The sequence below is a fragment of the Rhineura floridana genome, chromosome 1 (genome assembly GCF_030035675.1).
Source record: "Rhineura floridana isolate rRhiFlo1 chromosome 1, rRhiFlo1.hap2, whole genome shotgun sequence".
Lineage (NCBI taxonomy): Eukaryota > Metazoa > Chordata > Lepidosauria > Squamata > Rhineuridae > Rhineura > Rhineura floridana.
Window position 1 is genome coordinate 104,866,326 of NC_084480.1, and position 16,016 is coordinate 104,882,341.

A 16,016-nucleotide genomic window follows, 5' to 3' on the forward strand; every position below is an offset into this window, starting at 1 on the left:
TCTGTTCAGGAGAACCACCTACTAACAGCATCTCAGTCTTGTCTGGATTGAGCCTCAAGAAACATCTACCGACGGAACTCCATGAAAATGTGGAGGAACACTGGATTCAACTGAAGAAATCTATTATTGCAGCATGTGAACAAACTATTGCATACCAAACTAAGAAACATCAGGATTGATTTGATGAGAATGATAGTGAGATTGAACACATCATTGACAAGAAAAGGAAAGCCTTCCAGATATGGCAAAAAGACATTAACTGTGCTGCTAAGGAAAAAAAAATCTATGCCAGTGCAAAGGCTGAGGTCCAAAGAAGAACTAGAGAACTTAAGAACGCCTGGTGGATAAAGAAAGCTCAAGAAATCCAGCACTTTGCAGATGCTCACGATGCACAGGGCTTTTTTAATGCCACAAAGGCCATCTATGAACCAACAAATTACGGTACAAATCCCTTACGTTCAAGGAATGGTAGCAAACTTCTTAAGGATAAAGAGTCTATGGCACTGCACTGGAAAGAGCATTACCACGACCTCCTTAATCATAATTCTATCATGGCTGATGAGGTCTTCTCGCAATCTCCACAACAACAAACTAGAGACAAGCTTGCAGTATCCCCTAATTTGGATGAAGTCAGTAAAGCCATCAATCAATTGAGGAACCACAAAGCTAGTGGACCTGACGGGATTCCTGCTGAAGTGTTTAAAGAAGGTGGGCCTGAACTTACACAACAACTTTATAAGCTCATTGAAAAAATCTGGATGAGGGAGGAGATCCCGGAAGACTTTAGGGATGCCATAATTATCACCTTTTTAAAGAAGGGTGATAGAACAGATTGTGGGAACTATCGAGGTATTTCTCTTCTTGCTACCGCAGGTAAAATCCTTGCAAGGATCCTCACAAATCGCCTCCTGCCTATCTCAGAGGATGTCCTCCCCAAATCTCAAAATGGTTTCCGCCCTTCCAGGGGAACAGTGGACATGATCTTCACTGCACGACAGCTTCAAGAAAAATGCCAGGAGCAGAATCGACCTTTATATATGACATTTATTGATCTGACTAAGGCCTTTGACACTGTGAATCAATCCGCTCTTTGGACCATCCTTCTGAAAACTGGATGTCCTGATAAATTTGTGAATATTTTGCGACTCCTTCATAACAACATGACAGCAACAATTTTGGACAACAATGGCTTTCAGAGCAATCCATTCCGAGTTGGATCAGGCGTAAAACAGGGATGCATCATTGCTCCTACCTTATTTGCTAGCTTTATTGCTATGATTCTACACCTTATTGAGGGGAAACTTCCTACTAGTGTGGAAATCACATATCGAACAGATGGAAAGCTTTTTAATCTCAGTAGGCTGAAAGCAAAAAGTAAGGTAATGTCAACCTCTGTCGTAGAACTTCAATATGCCGATGATAATGTAGTCTCTGCACATTCAGAGAAAGATCTTCAAACTATCCTAAATGTCTTCACAGAAGCATATGGAAAGCTTGGGCTGTCACTTATTATTAAAAAAACCAAAGTGCATCATCAACAGGTGCAAACTAGTCTCTGTGTAACACCATCGATCCAGCTTAATGGTGTGACGTTGGAGAACGTTGATCACTTCCCCTATCTTGGCAGCCATCTCTCTGTAAAAGCTGACATTGACACTGAAATTCAACATTGTCTGAGCTCTGCGAGTGCCGCATTCTCCCGAATGAAGCGTAGAGTATTCGAGGATAGGGATATTCACAGGGAGACCAAAATGCTTATTTACAAAGCCATTGTACTACCGACCTTACTGTATGCCTCTGAAACATGGACCATCTATAGACGCCACTCCCAACTTCTTCAAAGATTCCACCAACGCTGCCTCTGGAAAATTCTGCAAATTACTTGGGAAGAGAGAAGGACTAATGTTAGTGTTTTGGAAGGAGCAAAGACCACCAGTGTTGAAACAATGATCCTTCAACATCAACTTTGCTGGACCAGCCATGTTGTTCAAATGCCTAATCACAGTCTTCCAAAGGAGCTACTTTACTCCCAACTTAAGGATGGAAAATGGAACATTGGTGGACAGCAAAAGAGGTTTAAAGATGTTCTTAAAGTGAATCTAAAAAAATGTAACATGAACATCAACAACTGGGAAATCTTGGCCCATGAACGTCCCAAATGGAGGTTGTCTATTTGATAATGGACTTTGAAGAAGCATGAATACAGGGCAAATGGGATAAACAAGCTAAGCGGAAGACATGTCAAACAAATCCTTATTGCGACCATCTTCCACCTGGAAACCTATGTCCTCACTGTGGGAGGCTGTGTGGATCCAGAATTGGCCTCCACAGTCACTTATGGACCCACTGTTAAAGACCTTATCTTGGAAGGCAATCTTACTCAGCCACGAGTGATCGCCAGTGATGATGAATAGAGTTGGAAGGGGCCTATAAGGCCATCGAGTTCAACTGCTGCTCAATGCAGAAATCCAAACTAAAGCATATCCGACAGATGGCTGTCCAGCTTCCTCTTGAATCGCTATGGTGTTGGAGAGCACACCACTTCCCTAGGTAATTGCTTCCATTGTCGTACAGCTCTAACAGTTAGGAAGTTTTTCCTGATGTTCATTTGAAATCTGGCTTACTGTAACTTGAGCCCATTATTCCATGTCCTGCACTCTGGGACGATTGAAAAGAGATCCCAGACCCCCTCTGTGTGACAACCTTTCAAGTACTTGAAGAGTGCTATCATATCTCCCCTTGGTCTTTCTTCTCAAGGCTAAATATGCCCAGTTCTTTCAGTCTCTCCTCAAAGGGCTTTGTTCCCAGTCCCCTGATCATCCTTGTTGCCCTCCTCTGAACCTGTTCCAGTTTGTCTGCATCATTTTTAAAATGGGGTGTCCTGAACTGGATGCAGTACTCAAGATGAGGCCTAACTAGTGCCAAGTAGAGAGGAACTAGTACTTCACACGATTTGGAAATTATATGTCTATTAATGCAGCCTAAAAAAGCATTTGCCTTTTTTTGCAGCCACATCACACTGTTGGCTCATATTCAGCTTGTGATCAACAACAATTCCAAGATTCTTCTTGTGTGTAGTATTACTGAGCCAAGTATCCCCCATCTTATAACTGTGCATTTAGTTTCTTTTTCCTAGGTGTAAAATGTTGCACTTACCCCTGTTAAATTTCATTCTGTTGTTTTCAGCCTAATGCTCCAGCCTATCAAGATCATTTTAAATTTTGTTTTTGTCCTCCAGGGTATTAGCTATCCCTCCCAATTTTGTATCATCTGCAAATTTGATAAGCATTCCCTGCACCTCCTCATCCAAGTCATTAATAAAAATGTTGAAGAGCACTGGGCCCAGAACCAAGCCCCATGGTACTCCACTCATTACCTCTCCCCATTTGAGAAGAAACCATTGATAAGCACTTTTTGAGTACAATTCTGGAGCCAACTGTGGATCCACCTGATAGTTGTTCCATCCAGCTCACACTTAGCTAGCTTATTAATCAGAATCTCATGAGGCACTTTGTCAAAAGATATACTATGTTCACAGCATTCTTAGAGTCTACCAGCGAGGTTACCTGATCAAAATATGTGATAAGACTAGTCTAGTAGGATTTGTTCTTGATAAATCCGTGTTGGCTTCTAATAATCACTGCATTGTTTTCTAGGATTGACTGCTTTATAGTCTGCTCTAGAATTTTCCCAGGAATAGATGTCAAGTTCCTCCTTTTTGCCTTTTTTGAAGATAGGGACAACATTAGCCCTCATCCAGTCATACGGCACTTCACTCATCCTCCACGATTTTGCAAAGATAATACATAGATTGATTTGATTTAGTGACAATTTCCCATAAGTAACAATACATAGGCTGCTCTGTGTTTTTCTACTGAAGGAGGTTTGCAACCAGAGGCCCCTTAACCATATCTGCCCCTCGCGTTGCCACTCTAGAGCAGGTGTGGGGAACCTTTGGCTCTTGAGATGTTGCTGAACTACAATTCCCATCACTATTGGCCATTGGCTGTGCTTGCTGGGTTTGATGGGAGTTGTAGCTCAGAAGAGGTGAGGAGAAAATGGGGTTTGTGGCAAAGAGGACTCGAAGGCATCACTCTTTAATGGGTCCAGGTTGCAGCATAAGCCCATCACTGCTCATTCACTTCCCAAATAAAGCTCCAGGGATACCAGTTGCTGACTAGTGTTCTACTACCTCCCAATAACCACCACTGTACTTGGACCATACTGTTTTAGCTATTCCTTCTGTAGTTAGTAAGCACAAAGTTTTCACATGGTTACAGCCTTCTCAGTGATGCCTAAACTATTTGAGAATGCAGTTAACTAGACACAGAGTTTTCAGTCTGCAAATGATATGTAACTGATGACACTTCCCTCCTCCATTTTCATTGTGCTTCCTTTGCACGGAAATGAATGGGGTGAAATAACACAACTTAATTAAATTAATTAATTAATTAAATTAATTAAATACGGAAAATTCTACCATAGTGGACAGTGAGCCAAATAACCTACTTTTCTCAGAAACTGAACTGCAGTGAAACAGAAACAGTGCTGCATGCAATGAACACAGGTCAGAACAGAAATCGATGCCTTCTTATATCCTTGCTTAATGTATTATCTAAAATGAGTCACTGGATGGTAAATTGTCACTGCTCTCCCACAAGTGGGAATAAACATTATAGATGGCAACATCTAAGCCACAGTGTGCTAAACACATGGCAAATAGGTATGGACTAGGATAGACAATTTGTACTGAATACACAGCCAAAAAAATGGGAGCGCAACAGACAAACCAAACATACTGATCAGGCAAGCTACGGATCTCCCCTATGGAAAAAAAATACTAGGGTGAAAGCCTTTGAATTTGGGGGTGAAGCTTGCTCTTCCAATGAAGGGTTGAGAACCCTGTATTTCAGTAAAATCAAATTACTATTTCAAAACCTTTTAAACCCCTCAGTCTGTGATTAGAAAGATTTTAAACAGCACAATGGGTCTTTAGTTGGTGACAGGAAAGATAGTAGTAAGAAGTGGTGTGAAAAACCCTCCGAATTGATTACAAGGGCATCTAATACAATAAAGTATCAATTGGATTAGTATAAGGCAAAAGTAGGCAAACAGTATAGAACTGGCAAGACACAAAATGCCAGCATTTTCTATTGGTAACATTGAAGTGCTGTCTATTTCAAGGAGATTTTAATATACACAAAAATGAATTAACTCTGTCAAAACAAAAGGGAGAAAACAGAAGATAGTGAACAATGAGAATTCAGCCTAGACCAGACATGGGATTGCCTTAGAGAACTCAAAGCATTTTTGTAATAAGGAAAAATACAGGACTAACTTTTAAAGGATATTCTCTCTGAGCTACCGACAGCTTTCTGTAGCTCTTGACCCTTGTATTATAGAGCAATTAAACCTACCCAATGAAACAGTAAGTAAGCAGCCAAATAACCAAGGATCAGGAAATTATCAATAGTGGGCCATCGTCATCAAAAGACACATTGAGAAAGACAATCTGGATTCTCAAGATCTGTGTGTGGAAAGAAAATACACCAAATATCATACAATTTGGCACTTTTGTACAGTATTTCTAGAATGGGGAGCAAGAATCATGGCGCAGGCATGGAGTCGTGTTCCAGAACATCGTTTCAATTTTTTTTGTTTGAATGGTATGCTCCAAGCAACTGTGGTTCATGCTTAAAGATGTGCTTAATGTCATGCTTAATGACATCACCAGGGCTCGTCCCATGACATTACTAGGGCCCGCCCCTGAAATCTCAAGGTTTGGGACATATCTTACTTGGCAACCCTATGACATCATGATGAGTGAAATTCTACACATGCTCATATGCACTCTGTCCTTCTCTGGAAGTGAGCCACCACAACTAATCTATCTAATCAATTTCAATGAATGGCTTACTTGCTTTGGACTAAGGCTGAATTCTTTCTAAAACATGCCCTAGGCTTAGGAGTTATAGGACTAAACGTTGGCTGAAGCTGAGCTCTGAGGGAATACAAATGTTTCCCATAAAGTCTCTTCATTCTACAAGTGATACATAGAATCCCTTTGACAAAATTATTGAAATCAATTGGTTCAGTTTAGGAACAGGATTTCATATTTAAATATGTAATTCTGTGTCCATATCTAAAAATTGAAGATTGTTACCTCATTGTAGAATCTATGGCACATGCATTTTTTTTTACCAACTCTCTTTGGTAGGCACGTGGGTGCCTGCAATAAGAGGGAGCAGGTTGCCAGCTTCAGAGATTGCAAAATGATTTATTTATATCCCACTGTTCCACTTACCAATCCACCACTCAAGGCAACTAACATTCAAAATACAATAAAAGAATCTACAATTAAAAGCCAAAACCCCCACAACCACCCAGAATTAGCTCTGTCTGTCAATACCCTTTCCTCTAACGCAATTACAAACACTACTAACAAAAAATAAACCCCAGTGAACTTACTGGTCAGCTATCAGCTGGGGATGTTTATAGTTATAGGGCATCCTGATTTGGGGCAAGGGGATTGGACCCCATGTTGTAATCCACACCAGAGTCTTATGGTGAATGGTGGGTAAGAAATAAAATTATTATTATTATCCAATTATTATTAATCATAATAAACTAGATTCTATGGCTGGCATCTGAAGAGCTACTTTAGGTGCACTCAGGAGCTCACAGCACACTCAGCAGGTCTTTAGATTGCGTTTGAACTCTCCCTTGCTCAGTTTAAAAAGCTATTCTGGGCATACAGAATTATTTCTGTGATTTCCTAGATTGTGGCCAACACAGAAGTTTTGCAAATAAATGTGGTCTCATTTTTAGAAGGTACTGATCCTCATTCTTATTTCACTCTCATGACCTGACACCATCAAAATCCACAAATGGATTTTGCTTCTGGCACTACCACTAGTGTCTACCACAGACACTGGGAACAAGTGGGCAGTAAGGAGTAAGGTATAACTTCCATCCCACCACTCTTGAGATGGTTCTCTCAGTGAAGGTGGATCCCTCCTCACCTCACATTCCTGGCTATTAGAAATAACCAAGATTAATCCTCTTCCCACCACCACCACAAATGCAATTGTAAATTCAAGATTATTTTAAATCAGTATGCTCCAGCAATATAGTCTTACTACTTTCTGTCTCAGGTCACATTCAGGTCACTGTATCCTTGCACCGAATTCAGATTTAGATAATGACTGTGAAGCACTCTGAACACTCTAATGTGCTCTGTAAGTGCTTATTATGATTAACTCCATCCACCTCTGCAAATCTCAGACAATGACCATGCTATTGTTTAAATTGCCATTTATCAGATGAAACAAAGGTAAGCACCTAATTAGCCAAGGTAATTTTCCTTCCTTTCAATTTGTTTTAGCCATCTTGGATTAATAACTTCTTCATGTAAGCAAATCAAAAACTATAGACAATTTAGAGGGGGCTGAATTGTGAGGATGACTGATTCTGTAAAGATGCCCCAAAGTGTTAATATTGTAAAAAGATTAGCTAAAATTATCCATTATGATCTGTCATTCATACACAGAAACTTGTGAAAAATAAAGGAAAGGCCCTACAAACTGAAGGCTGTTAAAATCTATCAATATTTCCTTTCCATTTTCTTCTTTGCACTTGAGGGTTTTTTAAAGGAACAAGCCAATAACATTTGCAAAATGCCAAATAAAAAGAAACACAATTACATTTCTGCTCAGAGGTCAACTGTGCGACTGCTGCTTTAAAAAAATGCATTTTAAAATTAATTGTTCAGCTACCGAAGTTGAAGCATCAAACCAGACCACCTGAGACATTTCCTTTAAGTACTGTATTCAACATTAACACCAACTTGTATTGAACTCAAGCTATTGCTTTTGATCTTTCATAAGAAACGTTCAATGTTGTGCAAGGAGAACAAAAGGCAAAAATATGCTAGTGTCATAAAATTATACAGTGAAGTTTTCAAGCCAGTGGAGAACAGAGGAACAAAGAAATCTCAGTCATAGTAAATGGTAGAAACAAAGTGAAGGGGCTCTGGGTTCACTGTCCCTTTAGAGCATAAGAAGGGAATTGGTTGCTCTGGTTCAGTAATTTCATGTTCTCATCATCTGTCATACTGTGCTCTGGCCAGCTGTGCCTGGAATGAGGCTCTTGCTATAAATTGAAAAGTCATATATGAGCTTATTTAGGCTGTAAACACACTAGTCACCAGATCCTTTCCACCTGGCCTGGAAGGGTGGGGCCTTGACTGACTGCAGCTGTAAAAGGTATCACTACCTGAAGATGCCAGAGACCACCTTGACTGTGGGGTGTTGTTTAGGGCTTCTGTTTGGGTAAAAGTTTAATCTCTCATGATTGTTTTTTTGTTTTGCTGTTATTGGGATTATGCTTTTGTATTTTATTATTGGATTTTATTAAGAATTATAAGAATGTATCAATTTATTGTATGTTTTTATGATGTTTTTGTTAACTTATTGACCATTTAAATTTATGTCTTACATTGAGTTGTGTAACTTTTTTTCTGTTCATATTGTGAGCCGCCTTGTGCATAAATAGTTATGGAAAGGCAACATACAAATAAACAGTGATGATGATGATGATGATCAAAGCATTTCCATTAGCCCTACCTGGAAGGCGAATTGATTGATCTGCCGATCAGTTGCAAAATCTGTTTAAAGCTGATTTTTTTTTTAAAAAAAAATGCACTCAAGCTGTTCTCATCAGGTTTTACATTTTAAAAAGGGTGGGATATGACTAGCGCTGTGTGCCCGTTTTCAAAAGACAGACATGGAGACGCACTGGAACCGGCAGAACAGTGAGTATATTTCTACCCATACAATAAACTGTGCAAGACTTAGGGCTTATCCATACCTCCTCAAAAATTCACATTTTGCCTCTTCTGTTAGTTCCCCGACAGTCCATATTCCAGTGGCTTGTCTTTGTTTTTTCAAAAATAAATAAGTGGTTTCCTCTCCATTCATGTCCTTATTTTCAATCATTCGCATTTCCTGCTTGCCCGCCTCTAAGACTGCCTCTGTCTTCATTCTTCCCTTCTCTATCAACTGAGCATATGCAAACTTTTCTCTTTTTTTTGCCCTTCCTGTTCTCCATTTTGGGTTAGGTGAGGGTAGGATTCAAAAATGGAATGTGGAGTTTTTCTTCAGCTTGTTGAAGTTCACTGTAACTTGTTGCTTTCCTGCCTTTTTCACCTGAATTAAAACTGTAGAAGTTATGTGCAGGCTTTGACTGAACATTAACAGGATCAGAGGCGCCGTATCACTGCCCTTTATAAAAGTGATGCTCTACCTTAAAACTTTTAATGGTTTATCTTAGTAAACAACTCTGGGAACTTCTTTAGGCTGAAGAATAGGGTAATAATGCTTTATGTTTCTGCTTTCTGTTGTATAGTATGCAAAATAAAACTGTGCATGGTTCAGGACAGTGGAGTTTACTTGTTTTTTAAAAGTTTTTACATTGTTTATTTCTTTTAGCATATTCAAAAATAGACTGTTTCTGAACCTGGAGAAGAAAGGTTTTTGTCGATTTATGGCTATATGGAACTTCCAGGTTCAGAGGCAGTCTTCTGCTGAATATAGAAGATTAACAGGAAAGGGCTTGTGGCCTCAATACCTGCTTTGCCTAATCAACCTTTAAAAGGAAGGAAGAAAGACGAAATAGCAACAGGGTATACAGAATACTACTCAGGAAAAAAACTGAATACAAAGCCTTAGCGACCAGCAAAATACTCACCTTACAATACACCAACCTAGCTTACTAGGAATACAAGAACTTGAAACTCCTGGCTATCAATCAACTAAAAAACACAAGACAATGCACCACCATCACATCCATACTCGCCAAAAAAAGGACAAAATATATAACCATGACAAAATCGCACAACAGTTCAAGGAATTCTATGCCTCTATGTACGCTAGGGTTGCCAGGTTCAGGGCCTGAGACTGATCCTGTATCTTTAGGAGAAGAGAAAATCAGCCAAGTGCAGGTGTTCTTGCAACATTGTAATGGGAAAAACCACAAGGTGGAATTCTCCCTTTCCGCTGCACAACTTTTAAAGATACAGAAAACCTCTTGGTTGCCAGGCGCAGCCTCCAAGAGGTCTTCTGTATCTTTGAAAGTTGTGGAAGTGGGAGGGAGAATTCCACCTTGTGGTTTTTCCCATTACAATGTTGCAAGAACACCTGCACTTGGCTGATTTTCTCTTCTCCTAAAGATACAGGATCAGTCTCAGGCCCTAAGCCTGGCAACCCTAATGTATGCCCCTACAGAGGTGAAAGAAGACACAATATGAGAATACTTACATAAGGTGGGAATAGACCCCCTTCTGCGACAACTTACAGAGATGCTCAATTCACCCATACCACTAGAAGAAATCAACAATGTTGTTAAGTAACTAAAGCCAGGGAAATCACCAAGCACAGATGGCTATATAGGTCTCTTCTACAAAACCTTCAAAACAGAACTGCTACCTCAGCTACATAGCCTGTTCAATGATATACCATCAGGGGGCAAGGTACTGGACACCTGGAAGCAAACAAGAATAGCAATCATCCTTAAACTGAATAAAAACAGAGAAATGGTAGAGTCATATCAACTAGTCTCCCAAAGTCTTTAGAGCAATACTACTACAATGTTGTTTAACTTCCTCCCATGCATCTCTAATAGTTTTTATACCATCCAAAATCATGAAGCCTTTCCAAAATGCTTTTAATTTATTATCGCTTTGCCCCACCACCATACCATTGTCTAAGGCATTTATAGCCTTAGCAAAAGTTCTTCTTAGGTAATAGGATTTAAACGCTGCAATTATACTTGGTCCATAGGCTGCAGCAATGAAGTTGTATTTGCAGGTAGAAAAATAACATTTATCTCTTTGTACAAACCAATTCGAGCTCTAGGATGGCCAAGGGCACTGTCCGCAAGAAGTAAAATCTTAAAAGGAATGTTCTTTTCCTTGCAGTAAGCCTCAACTGTAGGCTTAAAATAGTCCGTGAACCACTTTGAGAAAAGATCACCAGTCATCCAAGATTTTGAATTGGATTTATAATAAACAGGGAGGCTAGCTTTTGCATAGTTCTTTAGGGTCCTAGGATTTTCTGAGTGATAAATCATCATAGGTTTTTAACTTGCAATCACCAGCTGCATTAGCCCCTAACAAGAGAGTTAGCCTGTCTTCCGCAGCTTTGAAGCCAGGCATTGACTTCTCTTTAGCAATAAAAGTCCTAGACAGCATCTTCTTCCAATATAGGCCTGTTTCGTCCATGTTGAAAATCTGCTGCTTAGTATATCCACCATCTTCGATGATCTTAGAAAGCTCACGTGGATAACTTTCTGCAGCTACTGCATCAGCACTAGCTGCTTCACCCTGAACTTTGATGTTGTGGAGATGGCTTCTTTCCTTAAACCTATTAAACCAGCCTCTGCTAGCTTCGAATTTATCCTCAGCAGCTTCCTCACCTCTCTCAGCCTTCGTAGCATTGAAGAGACTTAGGGCCTTGCCCTGGATGATGGCTCGGCTTAATGGCACGTTGTGACTGGTTTGATCTTCAATCCACAACAGTAAAAGTTTTTCCATGTCAGCAATAAGGTTATCACGTTTTCTTATCACTTTAGTGTTCACTGGTGTACCACTTTGAATTTCCTTCAACACTTTCTCGTTAGCGTTCACAATTGTACTAACTGTTTGGCGAGTGAAACCTAGCTTACGGCCTGTCTCAGCCATAGACATGCCTTGATCACTTAGCTGAATCATTTCTAACTTGGCACTTAAAGTAAGAGGCTTACGATTCCTTTTTTTTATCACTAGTACTACACTGAGATGCCATTGTAATTAACACAAAATATTATATATATATATATATATTATACAGTATTACTGTACTGCATATAATATTATATATATATAATTATATTTATATATTATAAATAAATTCATATATTATAAATTATTATATATTTTATATGTATTTATACAGTACAGTATATATAAATATTGTATTGTATAATAATAACCTTAACCTTTGAAAGTTTGGAAATTTGCCAGAATACAGAGAGACGCAGAGCACATAAATGCTAAATCAGACTGAATCACCGACAATAAAATGGGCCCGAAGTCCTTCTCGGACTCAGTTGCTGAGCGCATCGTCAGAGCTTGAAACATTACTTTTTTGAACTACAACTCCCATCAGCCCAACTGTAGTTTTAAAAAGTAACTTTTCCAAGTTCTGATGACGCGCTCAGCAGCTGAGTCTGAGAAGGGCGTTGGGCGTCATGCTGCAAAAATGCCGAAAAAGCGGAACAAGCGTCAAAGATAGCAAAACATGGATATAATTGAAAACCGCCGCATTAGCAAAGCACCGCAAAGCGGGGCCCTACTGTATTGAAGAGACTGACCAATACTTACACTCTGACCAGGTGGGATTCATAACAAAGAACAATTGTAGATCCCATATGCAAATTATTCAGTGCAGTGCACTGTGGAAGACACACTAAAAAAACCCAATAGCTATCCTGTCTGTTGATGCCAGTAAGGCCTTTGACAAACTGATATGTCAATTCCTAATCTAGATGCTGACAGAAATGAGGGTGGGGAACACATTCACATCTACCATCAAGCGCATATATGAAGGAATGAAGAAATACTGGTTCAATACAAACAGGAGCACGAAGCAGAGATGCCCACTATCATCCCTGTACTTTGTACTGGCAATGGAACCACTAGCCAGAGCACTGAGAATGGACACCACCATAAAAGGACTCACACAAAAAGGAAGAAACCTCCTACTAAACTTTTTTGCCAATGACATTGCAATAATGGTGACCAACCCGGAACAAGCCATAACCGAACTGATAGAAGTCATCACCCAATATGGAAAACTGGCCGGATTACAAATTAATTTTGAGAAATTGGAAATGATGTACCTAAGTATAGCTCCCAACACACAACAAAAGTTACAACAAAAAACCCTGAAAATCTGCCCTAACGCATTTAAATACCAAAAAACTTAGCTAGAGCTAAAGCATTAAACTACAGACCATTAACAAATGAAATTTAAAACATGTTGATCAAATGGAGAAAATCACAACTCATCTAGCTAGAATGAATGACAGCAGTCAAAATGATGGTACTATTTAAACACTATTACCTCTTTCACACCATCCACTCACACTTCCACTGGCAACACTAAAGAGATGGCAGACCCTTCTAATCAAATACATACACCGGGGGGTGGGAACCACGCTTATGACAATCAATCCTATATAAAACCACAAATCAGTCAGTCAGTCAGTCAGTCTGACTGACCACAAATCAAGGGGGAGTAGAAATCTCACAGCTAAAACTGTACCACGATGCAGCACACCTAAGAAATCTAATCCCAATCATACAAGGAGATGAAGACAGAACATAGCTATCAATGGAATCTTGCAGAAAACGGGAAAACCAGAACCTTACCCTTCATCTTCTAACATAAGAGAGAATGCAGTCAAAATAGACAGCCCCTTCTTACTGCAGACCTTGAATTCTGGAGATATTGGAAAACAAAACTATCTCCTCCAATGTCATCCATGGTACCCTTCCCTCATTCCATCACGCTCCCCTCCAATACCAAGCAATGAATACACACGCACACACTTCTCCTCTCTCTCTCTCTCTCTCTCTCTCTCTCAGCACTCCATGCACATTTCAAAAGAAGGCTCACATCTTCCCTCTTCCATTGAGGCTCCCATCTAAAGCCTGAAAACATCGCAAATGAGTTTTTCAAATAAATAAAAAAAGCAGCAGGATCAAGAGTCAGCCAGAAGGAGCTGGCAGCCAACAGGAAGTTGATGAGATTGCAGCCGGAAATACAAATGAGGTGTAGAGAGGTAAAACAAGGCAAGGAGAAGGCTGTAGGCAGTCTTAACCACCCACTTCTGAAAACCTGGGATAAGGCATCTGAAGATCCCTTACAAGTAGTGCTTTACATGCGATTCCCCCCCCCAATTCAGATTAAAGTAGGGTAGGGAAAAATCAGATTTTTAGGATGATAAAGTTTAGGAAAGCAGTGGTTGTTAAGTAAACGTTATATGGATGATGGAGAATTAAGGAACGCACAAGTTCACTATCCACATTAAACCACAATATGGATGTGCCCTTAGTCATTGTTCTGAGGAAACCAGAAGGATCTCTATGGCTATGTCGAGCTGTTATGTAATCCCAGAGTTCATTACCTGTTTAGAAGCCTTTGGCTTCTTTGAAACATACATTTTTTAGGTTCATGAGGTAGTGTCCCAGACAACAGGCTAGTCCTACAACTAAAACTAACTAAAAAAAATCCATTTAGGAATAAATGTCATTTAACAAAATTTAAAGCTCTTTAATAGCTGATCAAGTCACACAGCTTAAATCTAATGGTATAAACTGAGTGTACAGCTGGATCTTCGCTTGCTGCTGTTACCAAGTAGTTTCCAGCGCTGAAGAGACAAGTAATTTTAAATCTAAACTCCAGCATGTCTCTTTGACAGAGGGAACAGCTACAGCTGAAGCAACTAGCACAGTTGTATCCTGTTCCCAGTGTGGTGTAGTCATTTGAGTTAGTCCACGATCTGAGAGACCAGGGTTCAAATCCCCATGCAGCTACAAAGCTCACTGGCTGGTCTTAGGCCAGTCACAGTCTCTCAGCCCAACCAGACCTCACAGAGTTGTTCAGGAGATAAAACAAGGAGAGGGAGAACCATATATGCCTCCTTGAATTCCTTGGGGGAAAGGCAGGATATATATATATATGCATTAATAAGTAAATAAATAATGCACACACATGTTGCTGGCTCATAAGACAGCAGAGGAACTTGCACACTAGGAATGTCTCAGTACCTTTGTGTAGGACAGCACTTTTAAACATCTTCAACCATCTGTTCAAAACTAGAGTATAAAAAAATTAAGAGGTAAGTCAGAAAAGTGCCCCCAAATAATAATGTCAGAATAACAAAATATCTACAAATGTTACTGATAATTCCATCTTCCTTAGCTGCAAAAGCAATATTGGGCAGGGAGGTCTGCAGCTATCATATCAGCAAATTCTGTTATCAAAAACTTGTACCTATTTATTTCTAACACATTTCTGTCTATTTTATTTTAAAAAACAAATTACATATCCAAACTACACTAATGTTCTAATCACGTCAAAACAATATGCTAAAATATTTGGTTAAGACATCAGATGTCTCATGTACTTTGTGCCAAAAAAGTGGTAAATCATGTGGAAATCATGCCATCACTTTATTCTTATTTTTCATTCATAAACTTTAATTGTGGCATGACCTGCCCTTAAAGATGTCGCTCTCTGCACAGAGATTCCATCCACAGGCCAATATTTTCCATCCCTTAAAAGCATTAGAAAAGTGGGGCAGCAATTATACAAAAATGAGGGACAAACCAAGGTATTCAGTATAAGTATTCCAATATGACTCCCAAAATGACAAATATTAGTAAATGTTAATTTATGCAACTAAAAATAATGGCAAATAAATAAATGCAATAGAGGCAGGAGAGAGAGGAAGAAAGGCCATTTTGTGGCTGTCTCCTGATTGTAGAACTCCCTTACGATACATTTCAAAAATATTTTAAGACCTTGCCTGTTTGGGCTGGCCTTTAGGACTCAGGAAAGTTTAATTGGGTTAAAGCAGAGGTGGGCAATCTGCAGCCCTGGGCCTAAATTCAAAAGCCCTCTTAAAAATTCAGAATTATTGCAACAACAACCCATCCATCCCTGCATCTGCATCCTGAAGGAAAAGGAGGAAGAGGAGACCAGAAGAGAGAAAAGGGGATGGACCCACCCACTGCCAACATATGGTGCCCCTACAATTTACCCAAAGAGAATGTGCCCCCTTACAGACTATAGCTTGCCCTTCCCTGAATTAGATGATACAAGTGGGACCTGCAGCACAGTGTTGTGTGCTCACTGTTTAGGGTTCTAAACACTCCACACACACAGTTTCCCATTTCTCTCTCTCATGCACAC

General features: G+C 39.7%; 1 protein-coding gene across 1 annotated transcript; it reads right to left on the reverse strand.

Annotated features, from left to right (window-relative positions):
- Nucleotides 1–10,609: 10,609 nt before the first annotated feature.
- Nucleotides 10,610–11,840, reverse strand: LOC133376708 (tigger transposable element-derived protein 1-like). Its single transcript, XM_061609362.1, is given in 4 exon segments — nt 10,610–10,827; nt 10,830–11,136; nt 11,138–11,812; nt 11,814–11,840. Coding segments are annotated over 4 exon segments (1,227 nt in total).
- Nucleotides 11,841–16,016: the final 4,176 nt, after the last annotated feature.